At 48.4% G+C, this 19,754-nt stretch overlaps 1 protein-coding gene across 3 annotated transcripts in view; it reads left to right on the top strand.

Moving 5' to 3' along the window:
• Window positions 1–13,200, top strand: part of LOC119699247 — a 60,492-nt gene extending 47,292 nt beyond the window's left edge. For all 3 annotated transcript variants that reach the window (XM_038132477.1, XM_038132475.1, XM_038132478.1), the window contains one exon: window positions 10,828–13,200. In XM_038132477.1, coding sequence (XP_037988405.1) covers window positions 10,828–10,956 — 129 coding nt within the window. In that variant the 3' untranslated portion in view covers window positions 10,957–13,200. The remainder of the gene's footprint in view (window positions 1–10,827) is intronic.
• The last annotated feature ends 6,554 nt before the right edge of the window (window positions 13,201–19,754 follow it).

The following is a 19,754-nucleotide window of genomic DNA, read 5'->3' as shown; positions in this document are numbered from 1 at the left end:
CAAATAGTATTAAAAAGGAAAAAAATCTTGCTTCTGTTCCCACCCAGTAAAGGATAATGGGACAGAAGAAGCATCCCCTGTGGGCAAGTGGGAAGAGATAAATTAGAGATGACAGCATGTACATGAGCTATGGATTTGTACATAATAGGTAAATGTAGCAAAGCACATGCCACTGCAAGGTTGGGGCAGGTATTGGCCTATGTGGGTGTTGCACATGAGCTGGGCAGTGTGAGTGTACAGACCTGGTCCCTGGTGCCTCAAAGTGTCAGCCAGTGTCATGTCTGTAACTGGAAGCAAGGCACTGGAAGTGGGAGAGGGGTACCCACATGTTGTAGGTGTTCTGGTGTCCAGATTGTGTTTGCATGTTGACATGTTTTGCAGTGGAGACAATTCCTTGGCGCTGGAAAGAGGTGACCATGTGCATGTGGGACGCAGCTCTGCCCTAGACCAGGCTTGGTCAGCTCTGAATGCAGAGACCTGTCTTCCAGTGTATCTATAATATCACCAGTCTTCAATTCTCCAGGCTATCTTGGGATGAGGGTTAACAGTCTGTCATTTATTCCTGTTTTTGTTTCTCCTTGACAAACTTTTACATGCAGTCTCTGAATGGGATTAGTGGAGCTGAACTTGTCTTTACAGCAGTAGGTGGGTAGAAGACACCCAGGGGCTTACCAGTTGTGTCTCAAGGATCTTGTTGGGGCTGGCAGAAAGGAAGGAAGGATTTCAAGGCCAATCTGATAACCTGACTGATCAGAGAGATGTTTTCTGCTATGTAAAAATAAGAATTTTAAATCAGAACATAAACCTCTTGTGCTCTTGCCTTGATCTTATCAATGCTGAGAACGCCCTCTGCTTGGACAGGGGCCAGATCCCTCGAATGACTTCCCTGTCTCTTATCTCTTACTCTGCATCCTAAAAGGCCACTGGAGAAACATGCTGGCTTCCCTGCTTTTAAAACAAGGGACCTTTTCAGCTTGGAGCTGAACAGGAGATATGCTGGCCAGAGCCTTCTGGGCAGATGCCTGAGCTAGTCACATGTGCGAGGCGTACCAGGTGACAGCAGTATTGGTGTAAACCTCTTGTTCTGGCTGTGCAGCACTAAGTAAGGATCTCTAAAAAAAATCAGAAGGTTCAGTGTGTGTATACATACATATGTATATATATATATACACACACACACACACACACACACATACACACACACACACACACACACACACACACACACACATATACACACACACACACACATACACACACACACACATACACACACACACACACATACACACACACACACACACACACATACATACACACACACACACACACACACACACACACACACATACACACACACACATATACACACACACACATACACACACACACACACACATATATACGCATACATATATATAACCCCCACAGATATTGCTTCTTCCATCACAGGCTTCCAAGGAGCTGTGCAAGCATTTAGCATTGGATGCATATAAATATACAGATAAATACCATGATTGCAATTTCAGAGTGAGTTACCCTGAGAAACCAGCAGAAGGTGTAATTCACCTGAAGAGAGAGTGATGAGAACTTTAGGCCATGTTCCTAGAGCTGTATCCTTATTCATACCACATCATTTACCTAGGGTATGTCAGGCAGCAGCAATCCCAAACTGCAGCTTGCTAACAGTTTCTCAAACCCTTCTTGGTTATTTCTAGTATGTGACTGACTGTCTAAACCTGACCCTGATCTTAGAATCAACAAGAGAGACTTGCCTCCCTGGCCAGTCACAGCCTTGGATTACTTTATGGTCAGAAGCCCTTCATGGAGATTTTGACATTCCAGTTTCCCCTGTGGTGTCTTGGCTCCAGTTGATGGTCACGCCTCTGCTGAGCAAAATGGAGAAGACCCTCTGCTAAGTGGGAGCATGAAAATCCCTTTGGGTATCCTACACTCCTCCTAACCCAGCCACTGAACTGCCTGCTGAAGGTGATAGTTGGTCCTAGAGAACATCAGCCCTTGTTCTGAATAATTCCTGACAAAAGACTTTATCCAGAGTTTCCTCAGTGTGAGGAAGGGTCCTGTGTAGCCAAGGGGGGGATTCCTCTGTCTCTTAAAACCTATTCCAAATATCTGGCTTTTACTGGCTTTTTTCATGGCAAAGCCTAATCAGCCTTTAGCCTGCCCATAGCAGCTAGAAGTGCGACTGTCATGTCTCTCTTCTGGTTCTGTAAGGATAAGAACTTTTATTGCTTCCTGCTTTTCATGAATTCCTGCCATGTATGCCCTGGCACCTGTTGAATCATGTAAGTGCCCACAGAACAGACTTTGTGGAATAATCAAGAGCTCTGTGATCCACGCAGCACCATGAAAAGTAGCAAGTGGCTGATGAGTGAGGAGGCTGAATTCCTATTTTCGGCACTGTTCCTGCTTTGTGGTCTGATGTGAGTTGTGGGTCTGGGTTAAGAATATGGGAAGGTGGGGAGTGGTAGAAACAAGGTGCTGCCCAATTGCTTCTGGGACAGCCTTGTGTGCCGATGGTGGCTATGGCTAGTGGCACTGTGGTTCAAGGGAATGGAAAGTGGCAAGGCACGTCTCACAGAGAGAGGGTCAGATTTAATGACTTCTGGATCATATCTGGGTGATGGAGCAGAGAGAGAGAGATGTAGGGGATGGCACAGGCTCACAGAGAGCCAGTGTTTTCCGTCAGAGCTTCAAGTCCAAGATAGCTGATTAGGCACACCTGCTCACTGTATCCAGGCCCACTGCAGTTGTTCTGCTCCCTTTGTGTTCGCGTGGCTGTGGGAACCTGGCACCCGTTGCCTCTCCCAGTCCCTAGAGCTGTGATCCTCTTTTCCCACACACCTCTCCCGTAATACACCTACTTCCTGCACTTGGCTTCCACAGCTGGGGTGGTTTGTCCAGAGGCAAGTGCACCATGTCAGCATGTGTTTGCAGCCTGCTCATGCCAGGCTAATTAATCCTCACTTTGCAGGTTTAATTTGTGTACCCTTCAAGTTGAAAGCAGTGTGCTGCTCTGTGCCAGCCTGCCTGGCCAGAGGGAATCTGCTTGCCCTGGCCTCATGCAAACTGGAAGCTGCACACGCCCAAGTACGCACCACGTGCCAGCTCTGTGGGAAGCATGGTACCTGGGCTTCCTGGCCCCGAGGGAGGAGAACTGTGAGGCAGCTGGTGTGATCCCTCTGAGAGGAGAGTGTTCCTGCTGCACAGCAAGGGCTGGAACAGGGAGAGTGGAGAGGAAGGAGAGGGTGAGGTAGTGTCACTTGTGTACAGACCAAAACTAAGGACTCTATTCAGATGCACTTGGAGATTTAGGGCCAGATTGTGACTTGCCTGTGTCTGTGTTTGTTTGGAACTTCTCTTGTGCTTGCCTCTTCTCCTGCTCAGGCACATGTAGACCCTGTAGTATTTCCAGGAACTGCTGCAGATATGCAGGAAGCACAGGCAACTTCTTATCAGAAGGAAAAAAAGTGGGTGCAAGACATGGCTTACTAGTAGGGAAATACAGGTTCATTCACTTGGTCCTAAGAGCTTTGTTTTGTCTTCAGAGCATGATCTTTACTGGGACCCTGGAGTGGTGGGTTCCCCAACTTGGCCAGGGAGCAACAACAGACTGCCCCTCTGAATGACCCATCTGTCCCTTTTAATTGTGCAGCCTCTTTCCTTCAGGTTGTCAGGCAGGCAAAATCAAAGCTTGCAGTCAGCTTTGTCAAAGACCTATCTAAAGATGTGTGAGAGAGGAGAAGAAAGGCTTATCATGCTGGTGCCAGCAAGGACCCAGAGCTGAAACTGGCTATTTCTGCTTTTGGGCAAGTGACCAACAAGCATCTGCTAGGCCCTTTGAAGTACCTTCCAAAAAGGTTCAGTGTTGTCTGTCTGGTGGCACCTCTGTAAGTCTGGTAGTTGCCACCTGACAACTCTGCACACACATTTGCAAACATTTGATTTTTTAAAAATTTTTTTAAACCTTTCTAAGAAGAACAGTGATGTGTTTGTAAACTGTTGAACTGCTCTTTGCAATGTGGTGGTATGGAAAGAAATAAGTGTTAGGCAGCTTTATGTTGGTGATGGCAGACAGGTCTTTCAGTCCTTTAGGGGAGGGCAATGAAAATCATAAGAAAACAGTGCCCACTCCAAAGTTTTGGGTTCCTTGTCAGAAAAACATTTGGAGATGACCTTTTTTTTTTTTTTTTTTCTTGGAAGAGAAGAGAAAAGGGTAGTCATAAAATGAAGTTCTGGCATGGTCTATTTTTTAACTATTCCTTGAAATAAAATTCTATGTGAACCTGGGAGTGTAGGACAGACTTTCAGGAGGAAAGAAGTTTGCCTGTGAAAATTTCCTCCTTGAGCTGCTCCAGGTCTGTGACTGGAATAAATTGTTAGAGGCCCTATCAGAGTTAATGAATAAGCAGTTAAATGTGAATTGTTGCTCCACTGGAGGAGCTGGTCCTGCTTGCCAGCGACTATTTATTGAAAACTGCCTGAAGCAAGACTGTAATTGAAAAGAAATCGCCTCTCATCAGAAGGTTGAAACACCTAAAAGTTAATTAATTCATCCTGGCTGTAGTGTACTGTTGTGGCTTAACCCCATGGTGAAGTTGCCAACTTGCTACCCCAGTGGGTTGGGGGAGAGAATTGGGAGGGTAAATGTGAGATGGCTTGTGGGGTGAGATAAAGACGATTTAATAGAGAAAGCAAAAATTGTGCATGCAAGCAAAGCAAAACAAGGAATTCATTCACTGCTTCCCCTGGGCAAGAAGGTGTTCATCCATCTCCACATGGGAAGGCAAAACACCAGCTTATGCCATCATATGGTATGGAGAAGTCCTTTGTCCAGTTTGGGTCAAATGTCCTGGCAGTTTCCTTCCCAGCTTCTCGTGCCCTTCCAAACCTTCTCACTGTCAGGGCATGAGAAGCTGAGAAGTCCTTAACTTAGTATAAGCACTGCTTAACAGACTGATAGTTTAGTTATTGCTGTCACCACTATTCTCATCCTAAATCTAAGCCACAGGATACACCAGCTACTAGGCAGAATATTAATTTTATCCCAGCAGAAACCAGGACATGTATGTATTATGCATTGAAGAAATAGAGGCAGAGATGCTGGGAAATGGCCTGGGCAGAGCCCTGTTTGGAATTACAGGGTTATTAGATTAGATTAAATTAGAAGCAGGCATGTGGGTCCCCTTCCCTTGCTCACAGTTGATGGCTTCACACATCAAAGTTGAAGAGTGAAGAAGTTAATTTTCTAACACTTAGCAGGGATGAGAGGAAGGAGGACAAAGTGGAGTTAAATCAGTGTACCTGTAAATGTTCCTCTGTGGAGTCTGACAGCCTTTACTCTTTCTGTGCCCTGCCTGAATATTGGTGCTTCCTCTGGCTCTGCCCACTCCTGGGCAAGGCAGCTGTCTCACAGACAGGCAGCATCCCAGGCAGGCATCTGTCCTTGCCAAAGCTGTTCTGGGGATTTATTCCTTTCCACACAGGGTGGTGGTGGATATCGGATGTGCCTTTACAACTTGCAATTACATGGTGCCTTTCATCCCAAAGGACTTTTAACAAGTGAGTCTACAGACTGCAAAGGGATCATTCACCCACCACTGGAAGGCAGCATCCTTTAAACGGAGCTCAGCAGCACTTCCCAACCACTGAGGCCCAAGAGTAGGAAAGAAGGGACTCCTGTGCTGGATTTGCCTTGAGTAGGGATGGGTTGGCAGAGTGCATAAGCTGATCTGGTTTTGAATCTCACCTGGATACTAGAGCTCTTAAGAAAGAGGACCAAAGAGTCCTCTTAATGTTCCATCTCCCCTAGCACACCACTCCCTTCGAAGACATTGTTGTGTTGGGTAGCTGCGTTTCCCCACTCCTATGGGGATTGTCATTCCCATAGCTGAAAGCTCACTTGGACCTGTGCTCACTTTGGCTTTGTCCAGAGAGGAGAACCATGATTCTATGGAATCATGAGACCAAAATCATGTTACTGTCTGCATTTGAGATATTTCCCCAGACTTCATAGGAGTGAGTGACCTGTTTCTAGGAGGAATATGGCTTCATATTAATAGATTTAGGTTCACATGTTTGTCTTCTTCCTCTATACTCTTGCTGAAATGTACAATTATGTTACAGATGGGTTTATGGAACAGTTGTGCATTTGTCTGTTTTCTAAGAGCTGCTGACATGATTGAAATCAGCATTTCTTCTGTGATGTTTATTCTTACTGGCCTTCTTTTAGGCACCTCCCTCCACTCACTACATTTAGGTGTACTTCTTTGTTAATACACTTCAGATATGTTTCAAACCTGGTTGTTTATTTGCCCCCCTGTATTTAAAGGTGATAATGCTATTGGTGAGAACAGTGCGTGTAGGCTCATGTACATGGGTGCAGAGGCATCCCTTGACCAAGGTGGTTTGTGCATAGTTGCTTGAAACATGTGTAAGATGAGTTTACCTCCCTTAGGAGCTCATCTAACCCAAATCAGGTGTGCAGTGGGGCAGTGTGGGCATGTTCAGGTCCTGGAACTACCTTGTGTTCTGAGCAGCTGTACGAGCCAGTGATGAGCTGTGGTGCCTTAGACCATCCCCTGGATGCTGTGAAGTTCCAGCTCTGCATGGCTTGAATTACTTTACAAGCAGGCAAGGTTTGTATGAGTGGAACAGCCCTCCATGTGATTTCTGAGTCAGGAGTCTGTGTGTGCACAGGGGGATGTGCACAAGTGACCAGGGAAGTGCCTGTGTACTGGGGAGAAGCTGAGGCAGGTGAGCATGTGCAAGTGAGCACGTGTGTTTGACAGAGTATATGTCTGAGCCTGTGTGCTCTCCTGTGGCAGCCGTGTGAGTCTGACTCGGGCCATTCTCCAGCTGTGTAAATACATTGCTTAGCAAATTGAGGGCTCTGGTTAATGATTTCCATTAGCACAGGGCCCATATTAGGCTCCATTCTGTGAGCGGTACCCAGCTGTCCGAATGCCATTAGAGTGAACACATGAGCCTTTAATGTCAAGTGCGTATTGTTTGCGCTCTGAGGAGCCTCTGCAGGAGCTCGCCTGGGGTTGCTCACCAGGGGCTGTCAGGCAGGTTTATGGCAAGCTCCCTGGGGACCTGCTGCGGTGGCAACAACTCTTAACACCCTTCCCTAGTCAAAGCAAAGTCCCAGGCATGGTGTGCCCAAGGAGAAGGGCAGGCTGGCTAGGATGCTTGCCCAGACTACAGGGAGGCAGCTGGCCCAAGCGACAGGGTGGCAGGAACATTTTCCCCTCTCTGGCAGCTGGCTCTATCTGTTTTTGTTCTGGAAATACATCTACAGAGCTTTGCCTTGTGCTACTCATCAGGACCAGACCACCACATGCTGTGATCCCAAATGGTGTCTTGGACTAAGCCAGATCAGGCCTGGTCATCCCTAGAGCTGGATATGAACTCCAATCTAAAAATGCTCCTCTGCAAGAAGAGAGTTGATGGATTTGGAGGTTTCTTACCTCCAGCAAGGGCAGTACCAGGGGTGCTGTCCTGTCAGTCAGGGAGCAGGTGCACGAGGATCCTGTGTAGCTCAGGGTTATAAAGGAGTGCAGATTGGCCAGGGTGTTGCTATGAATGAGGGCAGTCAGGTTACTGCCTCTCCTGTTTTTGCCTGCAGTTGGGCACAGACCCATTCTCACTCTGCCTTTGTCTGCAGTTGTTGAAAGCCAGTGGTCATCTTGTGGCTGCTTGAGAGGTGCCAGGATGAAGAGGCAGGATTGGGTGCATTTTGAGCCTCGCTTGCAGCTGCATGACTGCCCGTCAATCTCGGTATCCTCCTGCATCTTCTTACATCCCTGACCTTCCACCTCACCTGTTCTGTGCCCATTGTCCTGGCAGTACCCTGGGAAGGCTCTCTGTCCCACACATTGGCCCCAGAAGAAGACCCAGAGCGAAACCATAGCACAGCTTTCCACCCAAAGCCTGGTGAGTTTTGTAGATGACTTCTGTCTGTCCTTTGGAGCCATCTTTCCCCAGCCTCTTCATCTGCCGTCTGCCAAAAAAGAAAGGATTCAGCTGCCTTCCCTAATCCTGTCTGGCGTTTCAAAATGGAGGGGACTGCCAGGTTCTTTGTTTCCATTCCCTCTTGGCACTGGCAGGGGACCTTCTCTGCTCTGGAGAAGGACAAATGTGCTGATTTATTCTGCCCCTTAGCTTTGAATAGGGGTTGCTATGTTACCTTCCAGCTCTGAGGCCTGCCAGAGCATACACCATATATAACCCCACAGCAGGTGGCTATTGAGTAAAGGCCCTTAAATCTGCCTCTCTTGTTTCTTATGCTGCTGGCCAAGGTGTCAGGGGGATGTAGCAGGGCATGATTTGCTGGCTGAAACTCCAGGCACAGCTGATGCCAAGCACCATGTTGGCATTTTCCATTCTTGAGTGCCTGTCTTAATTGCAGAAGAGATACCAACTAGGCAGGAACATGCTGCCCACACTGGCTTTTAGAGGTCTTTCCTTACATAAAGGCTGCTGCCCAGTGGGGTTGAGCTGTGACCAAGAGCCTTGGAGACGAGAGGCTTCCAGATCCTGCTGCAGTTATTGTAGCACTCAGGGCCTGGCTTGGACACTTCCTTAGCTCACTCTGATTTGCTGTGTGTGTTTGGGTGAGACAAACCATCTGAGCAGCTTTTAGGGGATATTTGTGTGTTGCTGTCTTGTGATGACAAGTTAAAATGCAGGCAGAGGAGAGGTGGATGCATCAAAACATCACCTTGCCATGTTGTTAGGTGTGTGATAGACCTGAATCTGAAGTGCTAAAATGAACCCCTGTCTTCTGTTAGACAGAGCTAGTAAATGTTCCTAAAAAGCCTAGTTCTTTGAGAAACAGTCCCACAGTGCAGGCTAAGCAAAAGAGACCATAGTTCTAGTTAGGAAAGGCCTAGAAAAGGAACAGGGAGTCCCATAACACCAGAGCCCAGTCTGAATCACATAGAATGTTAAGAGTTGGAAGTGACCTTAAAGATCATCTAGTTCTAATCCCACCTGCCATGGGTAGGGACACCTTCCATCAGACCAGGCTGCTCAAGGCCTTATCCAGCCTCATCTTGAGCACTGCCAGGGTTGGGGCATTCACAACTTCCCTGGGCAACCTGTTCCAGTGTCTCACTACCCTCACAGGAAAGAATTTCTTCCTAATATCTAAACTAAATTTTACCTCTTCCAATTTGTATCCGTTACTCCTTTTCCTGTCACTACAGTTCTTGAGGAAGAGTCTCTCTCTGGCTTCTGTGTAGACCCTTTCCAGACACTGGAAGGTTCCTGTGAGGTCTCCATGCTACCTTTTTCCCTCCAGGCTGAACAGCTCCAACTTTCTCAGACTGTCTTCACTGGGGAGGTGCTCCAGTCCTCTTAACAACTTCATGTTTTCTTCTGGACTTGCTCCAACAATTTCATGTCCTTCTGGTAGGGACTCCACAGCTGAATACAGTAGTCCAGGTAGGGTCTCACCAAGAGCAGAATGGAGGGGGAGAATCCCTTCCTTTGACCTCCTGGCTGTTCTGCTTTTGATGCAGCCCAGGATTCCCCTGGCTTTCTGAGCTGTGAGTGCACAGTGCTGGCTCACCTTGAGTTTTTCATCAACAACCACCCCCAAGTCCTTTCCTGCAGGGCTGCTCTCAATCACTTCTCTGCCCAACTTGTAGGTTTTTGGGTTTTTTTTCAACGTGTTTGTCATTGGGTCTTTTCCTGACCTCTGTGAAAATAGTAGTAAAGCCCTTCCCAAGAGTGATGGAAGTGCAATGAGAGTAGGGGATGTTTGAATGAGTCTGAGCTGCTGAACTTTCCACATATTCCTTGGGAATGAACTCTACAGAATCATGATTAAACACTCTCCTGGACCGTAGAGCAGTGAGACCTCTTCTCCTGGCCAGAAAGTATCAGTGAAATAGCTGTCCCACTAGTGCTTCTGCTTGCATAAGGCAAGAAACAAACCAAAGTTCCTGAAAAAGTTAAAGGAAAGCTCTTCACATCTAACAGAGTGGAATTACTTCTTTGGCACCATAATTCCTCTGGGATCTACATATCCTAGCACAGCCTAGTGGAAAACAGCATTTCTGTCCTGTCACACAGTGCAGGGTGTACATGGCTATTTCTGGCCTCCTTACTCTGGATCTGTTCTGAACACTGGGAGCAAAAGGGGAGAGAATGGTCTTTAGTGGCCATGGTAAAACCAGTCTGTAAGGCCTTGGGGGTTGGATCTTTTCCTCCAAGCAATTCTCAGCCATTCCTCATCAAATTGTAGAGTCTGGAACCAAAACCTTTGAGTGTTTCAGCATGCCTGGGACTTTAGGAAAGGGTGGTTTGTAAATCCTTATTGGAGAGCTGTTGAAAAATGGGGCTGAAGAATGCGTTTCCAGAGATAACTTGGTTTGTCTTCATGCTCTAAAAGTGTACCAGATCTTACTTCAAGGCCAAGTGAATTTAGCTTTTCGATGTGATACCTTTTGGTAATGGTACTTTTCTGACTCTGGTACTCTAAATGCATCATGGATATCCCTGTTTCACTTAGTGGCTACAGCTGCCATGGGCCCTAGTCAGGTGGATCCTAGGGACCTCAGTCCTGGAGGAAGGGAGGTGTGCCTGCTTTTTATCTTGAAGGGTACGAGCAAGGATGGGAGCAAAGTGCTCGCACTGCTTACGTTAGTGCCATTTGCTGCTAGTGCAAGCATGACCACCCATTCAAGGAGGTGTAATTGTGTCAGAGAGGGGGATGACAAAGCACTCAAGGCAGGAACTTCACCGTTTGCAGCTGACACAAGCACTGACTTCGTGCCTCTCTTTATTCCCCTGCAGAGCACCAACGGAGGCCGCCCACCGCCCCACTTTCTCTATGATCCCTCCACTTTTGCCTTCCGTTCCCTCAGCACCTTGAAGCCGCTGAGCCCGATAGCTCCAGTGGAAGAACCGTCATGTGCCTACTGAAGGAGTTTCTCCAAAAAACCTCAGGAACTATCAGCCGGTGTCCTGCCTGGCAGGGAGAAGGGGAGGTGGTGATACCCAAGGGGAGGGGTGGGAGAAGAAGGGGCAATGACACATCTTTGCAACGCAGCTGCTCTGGCAGAGGAAGCAAATGGCTTGGCAGCAGTGCCTGTTCTCATACCACTGATGGATCTGAACTGTGGCAGAGGGAGTGAGTTTTGTCTCTCAGGGCAAAGCAAATCAGTCAGGTCCACAAACTGCAAGAACTGCCATCAAGTCAGTGTCAAACGTGAGGATGGTGGCAACTGAAGATATCCAGGAGGTGTTCAGGGGTTAGTATGACCTGCATGGCAGCAGGGATGAGTGATTAAGCTGTGAAACCAAATCCAGTCAGTTTCCCAAGGATTCCTGGGTCTACAGGGCTTTGCTATAGACCTGACACTTCTCCCACTCAGAAGTGAGCTTAGGATTGGAGAAAGAGGCCATACAGAGCTGCTTGCAAAACAAGAAGATCCCTCTCTGAGATTGTTATAATTGCATTCGCATCAAGCTCTCTCAAGTAGAAAACCTGGGAACAGGGAGGTGTGTGGAGGAGTAACTGGCACATTTAGCTGTGCATTCCAGATGATCTGCTGGCAGCTCAGTGATACTGTCCAAAAAGAGATTGAAATGGGAGACCGAGACATCCATATGTAGGTCTGGGGTTAGAGTGAAATTCTAGAATTGGAAGGTCTGTGTTGGGCCATCCAGGAAAATTCAGCACCCACCTTCAGTTCTCTCAGCATCATCAAAGAGAAGAACTTGGGAGTGACTGTGTGCTCATGGATCTGCTCTCTGCTGAGGCAGTGTGTGTTCTGGGGTATGTAAAACTTCTCCATAGTATTGTCCCACTAACATGATGGTGGAGGTAACCAAACTCAAACCAATTTAATGTCTCCAGCAAGCTTTTGACTCCCCTTGTTAAATTCAGGTACACTCCTCTGGTATCAGTGGGACAATATTCCCAGATGAAGCAGGGAGTGGAGGAAAAGTCGATTTTGTGGCTATTGGTGGAAGAAACAGGAGAGGAGTTTGAGTGAAGGTGGGGGACATTTCTCCATAGACAGTTCTGAGGCTGTTGGGACCGTGCTAGGCCTTGCTACCACTGGTGTTTGTCTGGCATCGGTCCTTGAGGCATGTGTGTGTTTTGTACCAAAGGCAGGAGTTAACAGGACAAGCTCTTGCTTCTCCTGTTGAGGCAGAGGAACAAGGCCTTTCCTCTTGCTGCACCTGGTGGAGAGAGTAACCTCTTGCTGTAGGCATTGCCCACCATGAGCCTGTACCTGAGTGCAAGGGGAAGCAAATAGTTTGTCCAGATCAGGAGGAGCAACTGTGAGTAATACAAAATAATTTTTGTTTTTTCAAATCTGCCTCAGTGTAGAGTCTTTGATGCTGCTCTCTGGTTGAGACCAAGGGTCAATCCAGCTGCCAGCAAGAGGCTATCCAGTGAGCTGGTCTGGGCCCTTCACTGAGACCCTGGGGAAAGTCCAAAGGCTGTAGGCTTGGGGACCTGAATCCCCCACCCCCCCTCTTCTCCCTAACTCCTGTCATTCAGGCAGGCAGAGCAGCTGGGCTAGGTGGTGAGGGGATGTGTGTCCTGATGCTGTCCCTGCTCTGCCTGCTGTTTGGCTCCAGACTGTGACAGGTGGGCCACCCTGTGCACCAGCACCACCTCCAAGAGGTCACTTGTGTTTACTGGTGAGGGACCTCTGGCAGACCATCATGGTTCCCTGCAAGTCCCTATCTCCAAGAGAGTGCAATTCCTCTGCTGATTCCTCCTGGCCCTGTGGAAATTCCGCTTGTCTTGTTTGGATGGCACACCTCAGCCTTTTAACTGCTGCCAGACCAAGCTGCCCAGTGCAGGACAGGAAGCATTGCTCCTTTGGACCAAATCCCTGTGCTCAGGAGATGGGACAGCCATAGCCTGGTACCCATCTAAGAGGCACATTCCTTGTGCAAATGGCTGGGGTGGCAGCCTTCTGCATGGCCCTGCAGCCTTAGGCTTTGCTCAGCAAGAGCTGCCAAGGTGCTGGGACCCAGAGGTATGTTCCTGCCAGCCAGCAGGTGGGGCAGGCTGCCTTGCCCCGGGTGGGAGCAGGGAACAGGGATGTCCTGCGGATATTGTTGCCTTTTACTACTTTTGTAACTTTTCTGTCTTTTCTTTGTCAATCAGAAGAAAAATAATAATAAAAAAAATTTAAAACCCCACAGTGAAATAAAGTGTAATAGCTGCTATATTCGCACCTCTGGTGGGTCTGGTGCATTTGCCATCTTGTGGGTGTTTGTGGGTGGGGGTATGGAGGGGGTGGAGTAGAGTGATACAGTGCAGCCAGTACCAAGCACTCCACAATGCAAGGAGGCCACGTCTGCAAGTGAATGGCTTTGAAAATGAAGAGCTTGTCCAAACTGAATGCCAGGTTCTCTGTATGTGTACCTGCTCCATTTGAGGTGTGGTGTAGCGTCCCTCACTGGTGCTTCCCTCACCAACACAGTGCTTTGGCTTTTGAGTAACTACTCAAATGGTCTTTGGCTTGTAATTTTAACTTCAGGGAGTCTTGCATGTCTGTTCTGAGAGTTTCCACAGCCTTTTTGTTTACAGCCAGAGTACTTTTCCTTCTCCATAATTTAGCTGTAGTTCATCCCTTCCTCTGGATTTTGCTCTAAATACTCCATCTCAGGTACTTGTGCATTCCCCACCCCTTGTTATTTACTTGAGCTAATTCCTGTCTCTCCCCCACTCCTAACTCTGTATCTTCACCAGCATCTCACAAGGCTATTACCTATGTCCCCTTTTCCAAGGCCTCCTGAGAGATACTAGTATAAATTCCCTTAGCAGTCCTACTTAGATTCATTTCCAGGAGGCCTTTTCCATTCTTCCCTCCAAGCTCTGATCTCCTCTAGGCTGCTTGCCATCTCTCTTATCTTGAAATCCTCCCCTCTCTGTCAGCTGCAGCTTGTTAATTGGCCTTGGCCAATTTTGCAAGGGTTGTACGGTGCCTTGCTGGCTCCCCCGAGCCCTTGCTCTTGTGCCTCCCTTACAGAATGCTTTCCTCTGGGATGTTTCTCCCAGCACAGCCTGATCCCTGAACACAGCCGCCCTTGGAGCCCCGGATGCCATTCAAAACCGTGGTGGTGGCTGTGACTCCAAAAACCCTGATCATCTGTAGGAATCTGCCGGGTCAAACTTGTAAGTCTATTTTGTGCTTTCAGAGAGAGGGATGCATTGTCCTTGCATCCTCTAGGCTGGAGTACAGACACCTAGCACTCTGAATCCAGGGTCCAGCCAGTGAAGAGCAGGAAGCTGGCATACAGCTTGGCATTGCACAGCCAGCCCAGTGGCCAGGATGAGCTGGGGTAGAGCTGCTGCTGCCCCAGGGCTCTCGTCTGGGCCCCCAGCATCTGTTTGGATTTAGTTCAATTGTGCCCACCCATCATCTCTCCCTGCAGGTTGGGCCTCTGGGTATAACAACAGAATAGGGCAGTTTTTGTGGTGAAACTTGGTAAAGAGCAATATGGCAACAAGTCTGAAGCTCAAGGAAGGCAGGTTAGGGGTATTCATGAAGCTCTTACATGGTATTTTTCAGCTGTAGCTACCACTCTTACTAGCAAAGGAGAGTGGGGATGTTGGCCTCCTTTGGATGCCAGACCTTGGCATGTGGGAACTGTTTCCCAAAGCCCACTGCAGGAGATATCAGCAGAAACCAGGGAAATGAGAGCTGAGCTGTGCTATTCAAGCCACGGTCCTTGCTGTATCCACTGCCCCCTGTTGCTGCCTTTGGCCTCTATCCTGCAGGGCTGATCACCTCTGTGGGTTCCAAACCAGCTTGTGTAAATACCTCCTCCTCTGCCAGAGCAGGCAGGGATGCCGGCTGAAGTCTGAGCACGGGTCAGCTTGGTGTGGGTCCCTCAGGACCTCTACTTTGCTGGAGCTCATGGCTTCCCACCAGGTTTGGGTCCTGGCTCAGCAGGGCAGCCTGTAACTTCTAAGCCGAGTCCTTTCTCTGCTCTGAGCCGTCTTGCTTGGAGACGTGCAGGTGTTTCTCTTCAGAACAGAAAACACCCTGTGAAGAGAGCAGGGCAGTTGTGCTGTGTTAACTATCTGCAGGAGGGTGAATGGGGACAAGCGGCTGTTTGAAGAGCTTGGCTACAGCTTCTCTATGCTCTAAGCAGGACCATTTAAGCTAATACTGTTCTCCAATAAAGTAAATTAATTAGGTTAATGCTATGGCCTTTTAAAAATAGCAGAGAAGAATGAAGATCACAGCAGTGGCAAAAGGAATTGTTCCACGTATGCCCTGAGCATCCATTTGCAGCCAGCACGCAGGATCATCTCTTCTTGGCGTTGTCCAAACATTTTCTGATATACATGTATGTACATGCATACACACGTGTGTTATATATATTTCTGTCTCACTGTGTTTCGTTTGTGCAGAAATCCCTGACAGTCACCCACGAGCAGAGTGCCCTGTGCTCACATGCCTGGCTCAGTCTTTGGCAGGGCTCCACGTGAAGCCCGTCTGTGGCACACTCACCACCTCTGTGCAGCAACGCGCACTGCTGCTTGGAAAACCCACCCACCACCCTGTTTCCAGCTGCACGCTGAGTGTTGACCCATCTGCCTACCTATGGGATTGACTAGGAAACTGGGCAAAACTGGCAGTGCTGCTGGGGCCAGGCTTCTCACCCCAGGCTTGATGGAGGTCACTGAAGCATGGCTTGGTAGAGGAAAAACTGAGAAGCAGAATTTCCAGCTGGACAGACCATCTCATTCTAACAACTTTGGGCTTTCCCTTGCTCTTCCTGAAGCTGCATAGCATGTTGAGGCAAGGTGTGGGGTGGAAGAATGCATTCAAGGGTGTGTATCAAGTTAGGATTGAATGGGCTCTGTGCTGATAAAGCATGGGTCTATAGACACAATGCATTTACAGGGGCATTTATGTGCCTGTAGTGTTTGTATTTATGGCATATTAGTTATATTTTAATCAGAAGGATGTATTGGAGGAGTAAAGATAAAGGGGCATGCATGCATGCATGCAAGTGTGGTTCTGGGAAGATGGATGCTGGTGGATGTGCATGTGGAGCATGGGCAGAAGAGCCTGTGCAGGGGAGGGGCATGAATGAGGCTGTGTGTTCCCAGGTGTCTGCAGGCAGTGATGCATGGAGGACATACAGATTGGTTATGTATGCCAAGGCAAGGGTGGTATTACTTTCCTGTTCTGCAGTCTCATCCATTATGGCAATAACTGGCAGACTTTTGCAGAGTATCACACCAGTAATGACTGGAAAAGTGAAGAAAAATTTATGAATGTCTGATCTGTGCTCTTGAGGCACTTGGGAGCTTTCACCATTGAATTAAAAAGAAGCAGGCACCTGGACACCAGTGACTCAAGACTAGATGATCTCAATACAAATTAGAGTGTGATTGTATGCTGTTGCTTCTCAGACAAGAACTCCAGGAACATCAAATGAAAGTAGCAGGTGGCAGGTTCAAAGCAAACAACCAGAAGCAGATCTGCACAGAGTGTGGGGTTGCACTGGGGAACCCTATGCCACAGGATGCTGTGGCTGCTTGGTTTTCACACTGCTACAGACTTGAAAAGAAAGAAGAAAAAAGAAAAATATTACCTAGGAAACTACATGCACAAATGCCACCTCTGGTTGAAGAGGGTGGTGACATAGGGGCATTTTCTGGGGGAGGTTACTGTGTGCCAGTCCCATCTCTGCCCCCTCCTCAGTGGCAGGGGTCTCCTTCTGCCAGGGTTCCAGGTGGGCCAGTAGCTCCAAACAGGCACATGCACAAGCAACTGACCCTGCTGTGCCAGCAGTGCCTTGTATGCATGTTCATTGCCTTTACACTTCCAAGAATTTTTCCCTGGAGAGGCCTCAGTGGTGACTTGACCCTCATGTGTTTGGTGGTGAGGCTGGGGGTGACCCCATTCATCTCCTGCACTGCTCCAGGGAGTGCTTGAAACCTGAGCCGCTCGCTGATCTACCTGCATGGCTGCAAATGGGCATCCTACAGATCCTCTCTGCCCTCGGTGTGAGGGTGCTGGGGCCTGCTAGGAGAACCCTGGCTCATCAGGCCTGTCTGGCATCCATCACGTCCCTTGGCACAGCCAGGCTGAGCCTGAATCATCCATGGTCGCTGTGTGCAGAGGTTGGTCACAAAGGCATAGCTCAGGCTCAGGTTTCTGAAGGGTGTCAGGTCTGTCCTGAGTGGCAGGCCAGTGTTCGTGTGTCATAGGAACAAAGTGAGTTTGTTTTGAGTGCTGCTGCAGGCTTATGATGGGTATGTTATGCATGGAATTATCTTTTGAAATTTAGGAACATGTTAGGAAAGCAAGAACAAGCATCCTCCAGTGATGGGTAAGCCTCACGTGGTAAACTTCAAGCCAGTAAGCCAAAGAGGATGCAGCTGGAGCAGCAAGGCTGTACAGAAGTAACATCAGTGATGATGAGAACATTTAAGCATGTGGGTATCGCACCATTTCCTGAGCTAGATTTCAGTGGGCTTATTCAAGCAAGGGGGTGAGGAAAGAGAAGCTGTAGATGCTTTAAGAGCTCACTCTGGCTGTAGCTGCATGCCAGCCTGGCAGGACCTGACCACACGTTTTCAGCTAACCTGGGGCAGGATGTGCAGACACATGAGGAGCCCAAAGATCTGTTTGCTTTTGTGGCTGCTCACATCAGTGCCTGCTGTAGCAACAGCTGGGTCTCTTGGTAGGTTGGCCAGGACTGATTGCATGTTCCTCTCTGACGTGCTCACAGCAGAGCAGCTCCAAGGTTGGATGAGTGGAGGAACTGAAGGTGCCATGGGAGCTGGATGCCAAGTAGGGAGGTGAATGGGAACAACGAAGCCCCTTTGAAAGGGATGTGGTTGCCATCTGCAATGGGAGAAAAGTTGTTTCCTTACGAAAGGGTCCCCTAGGTGCAATGCCTGCCTTGCCCTGGCATATCCTGCAGACACTCCAATGCAGGCTGGTTAGCCTCTGTCCTTGTTCTAGGGGCCTGGGAGTGTGTGTGACACAGGCCTTTGCTCCCCACTGAGGGATGGTGAGTGCTGCTGGTGTGAGACCTGTCCTGGTGTGCCTACAGCTCTCCTGTTTTTGTGCTCCTGCAAGTGTTTGAAGCACCTTTGCTAAGTTTTTCCAAAATGGGTTGCCAAAGTGCTCTAACCTGGGTGGTTTCTTTGCCAGTGGGTGACATTTGGCAATATGTTGGTCAGGGTCTTCCCCAAGGGCAGGATGCTCAGCAAACCTGGCCTTGGCAGTGCCACCAAGCCAAACACATCAGGGCCAAACCTCAATCATATATAGCTCTTGTGAAGCCTGAAAACCTTTTTCAGATCTTTGCCACGGAGCCTCCACAGGCCCTGTTTTGAACAGATATGTTTTGTGCTTTCTTGGCTTTAAACAGTTCCCCAAAATAAACCCTCTGCTATTTACCAGCATTGTTTTCTTTCTGGTGTTGAATGCTGATAAATAATCAGACTCATTACATTGTATTCATATCTGCCCTGGTAGCAAATAATTACTACAATTACTACCAAATCAAAATGCTTCTGTTTCTCCTGGTGTCATTAGCATGTCCCAAACATTTTGTTCTTGTGGTTTAAGGTGCAGTAATAACACAGTCCAAGTGCAACACCCAGTTGAGCAGAGCTTCCCAGCACAGCAAGCTTCCCAACCATGATTGCCTCTGAGATGCTGCTAATTTTCAATCACAGTGTCAGATCCTCTTCTACCGCAGGGAGAGCAACTGCTTAGCCTGTGATTTACCCAATTTATTCCGGTAATAACCGGGCTGGCTGTGTAGCCATCTGTCTGTTTCCCGTGCTCCTCCTGCCCCTGCCCTCCAGCATCCCACAGGCCTCGTGGCAGCAGAGGGAAGGCACCGCTTTGCCCGGGCCATGAAGCGGGTCTGCGTCCACCGAGGAGGGAACAAATGTTCATCCCCCTCTCTGCTGACCTCTGGATGCCAGGGCTGCCAGCAGTGGGGCCTGCTGCAGTTATTCCAGGCAGGGCTGGAAAGATCCCCATTCAGATAGGGCAGGGTGGGTTATCAAGGTTTGGTGACATTTTGGCCCAAGTGAGGGGAGCTACAACCAGTTTGTGAGGGGGAAACCAAGGTAGGGAGCAGCTGAGGCAAGGACCCAGTACAAAGATAGGGGAACGACACACAGCAGCCTGAAACTAAGTCCACAGATACAAAAATCATCCTGGTCACATGGCTCTGTCTGTGAAGAAAAACACTGTATTGACTGGATCATTATAAAACTTCTAATTGAAGAGCAGAGTCCTCTCTGCCCTGTGTAATGTTACTCCAACAGACCTGCACAGAACTCCTTCAAAGCAGATGTCAGTCAGGGTACAGCCCTAGATCAACAGTCATTCAGGATCAGTATTGCTTGGAACCACTGTGCAAAATCAAATATAAATAGAGCAGAGAGCATTTGAAGCAATTAGGGTCTCGGGGGAGATTCAGTCCCCTTAACGAAGCCAAGGAAAAGGGAGATGATGCATCATGTCTGTAATGCAGCGAGGACATGCAGAAGCTGGATTACTCAGAAAACTTGGAGCAGCACATATGGTTCCTATTAAATCACCTGACCTTTCCATCTCCAGTGGTATTTCTGGGGCTTTCATTACTGTAGTGCTCCACAAACTGTAGCCTTATGATTGCCCCTGGGAGACAGCACAATATTTGAGGTAAATAGGCTTTTACTTGTCCACACCAAAATACTGAATTTTCTGGGTATTTTT

Source organism: Motacilla alba, chromosome 3, assembly GCF_015832195.1.
Source record: "Motacilla alba alba isolate MOTALB_02 chromosome 3, Motacilla_alba_V1.0_pri, whole genome shotgun sequence".
NCBI classification, from domain to species: domain Eukaryota; kingdom Metazoa; phylum Chordata; class Aves; order Passeriformes; family Motacillidae; genus Motacilla; species Motacilla alba.
The sequence above is the reverse complement of the archived record's forward strand: the minus strand, read 5'-3'. Positions and strand labels throughout refer to the sequence as shown.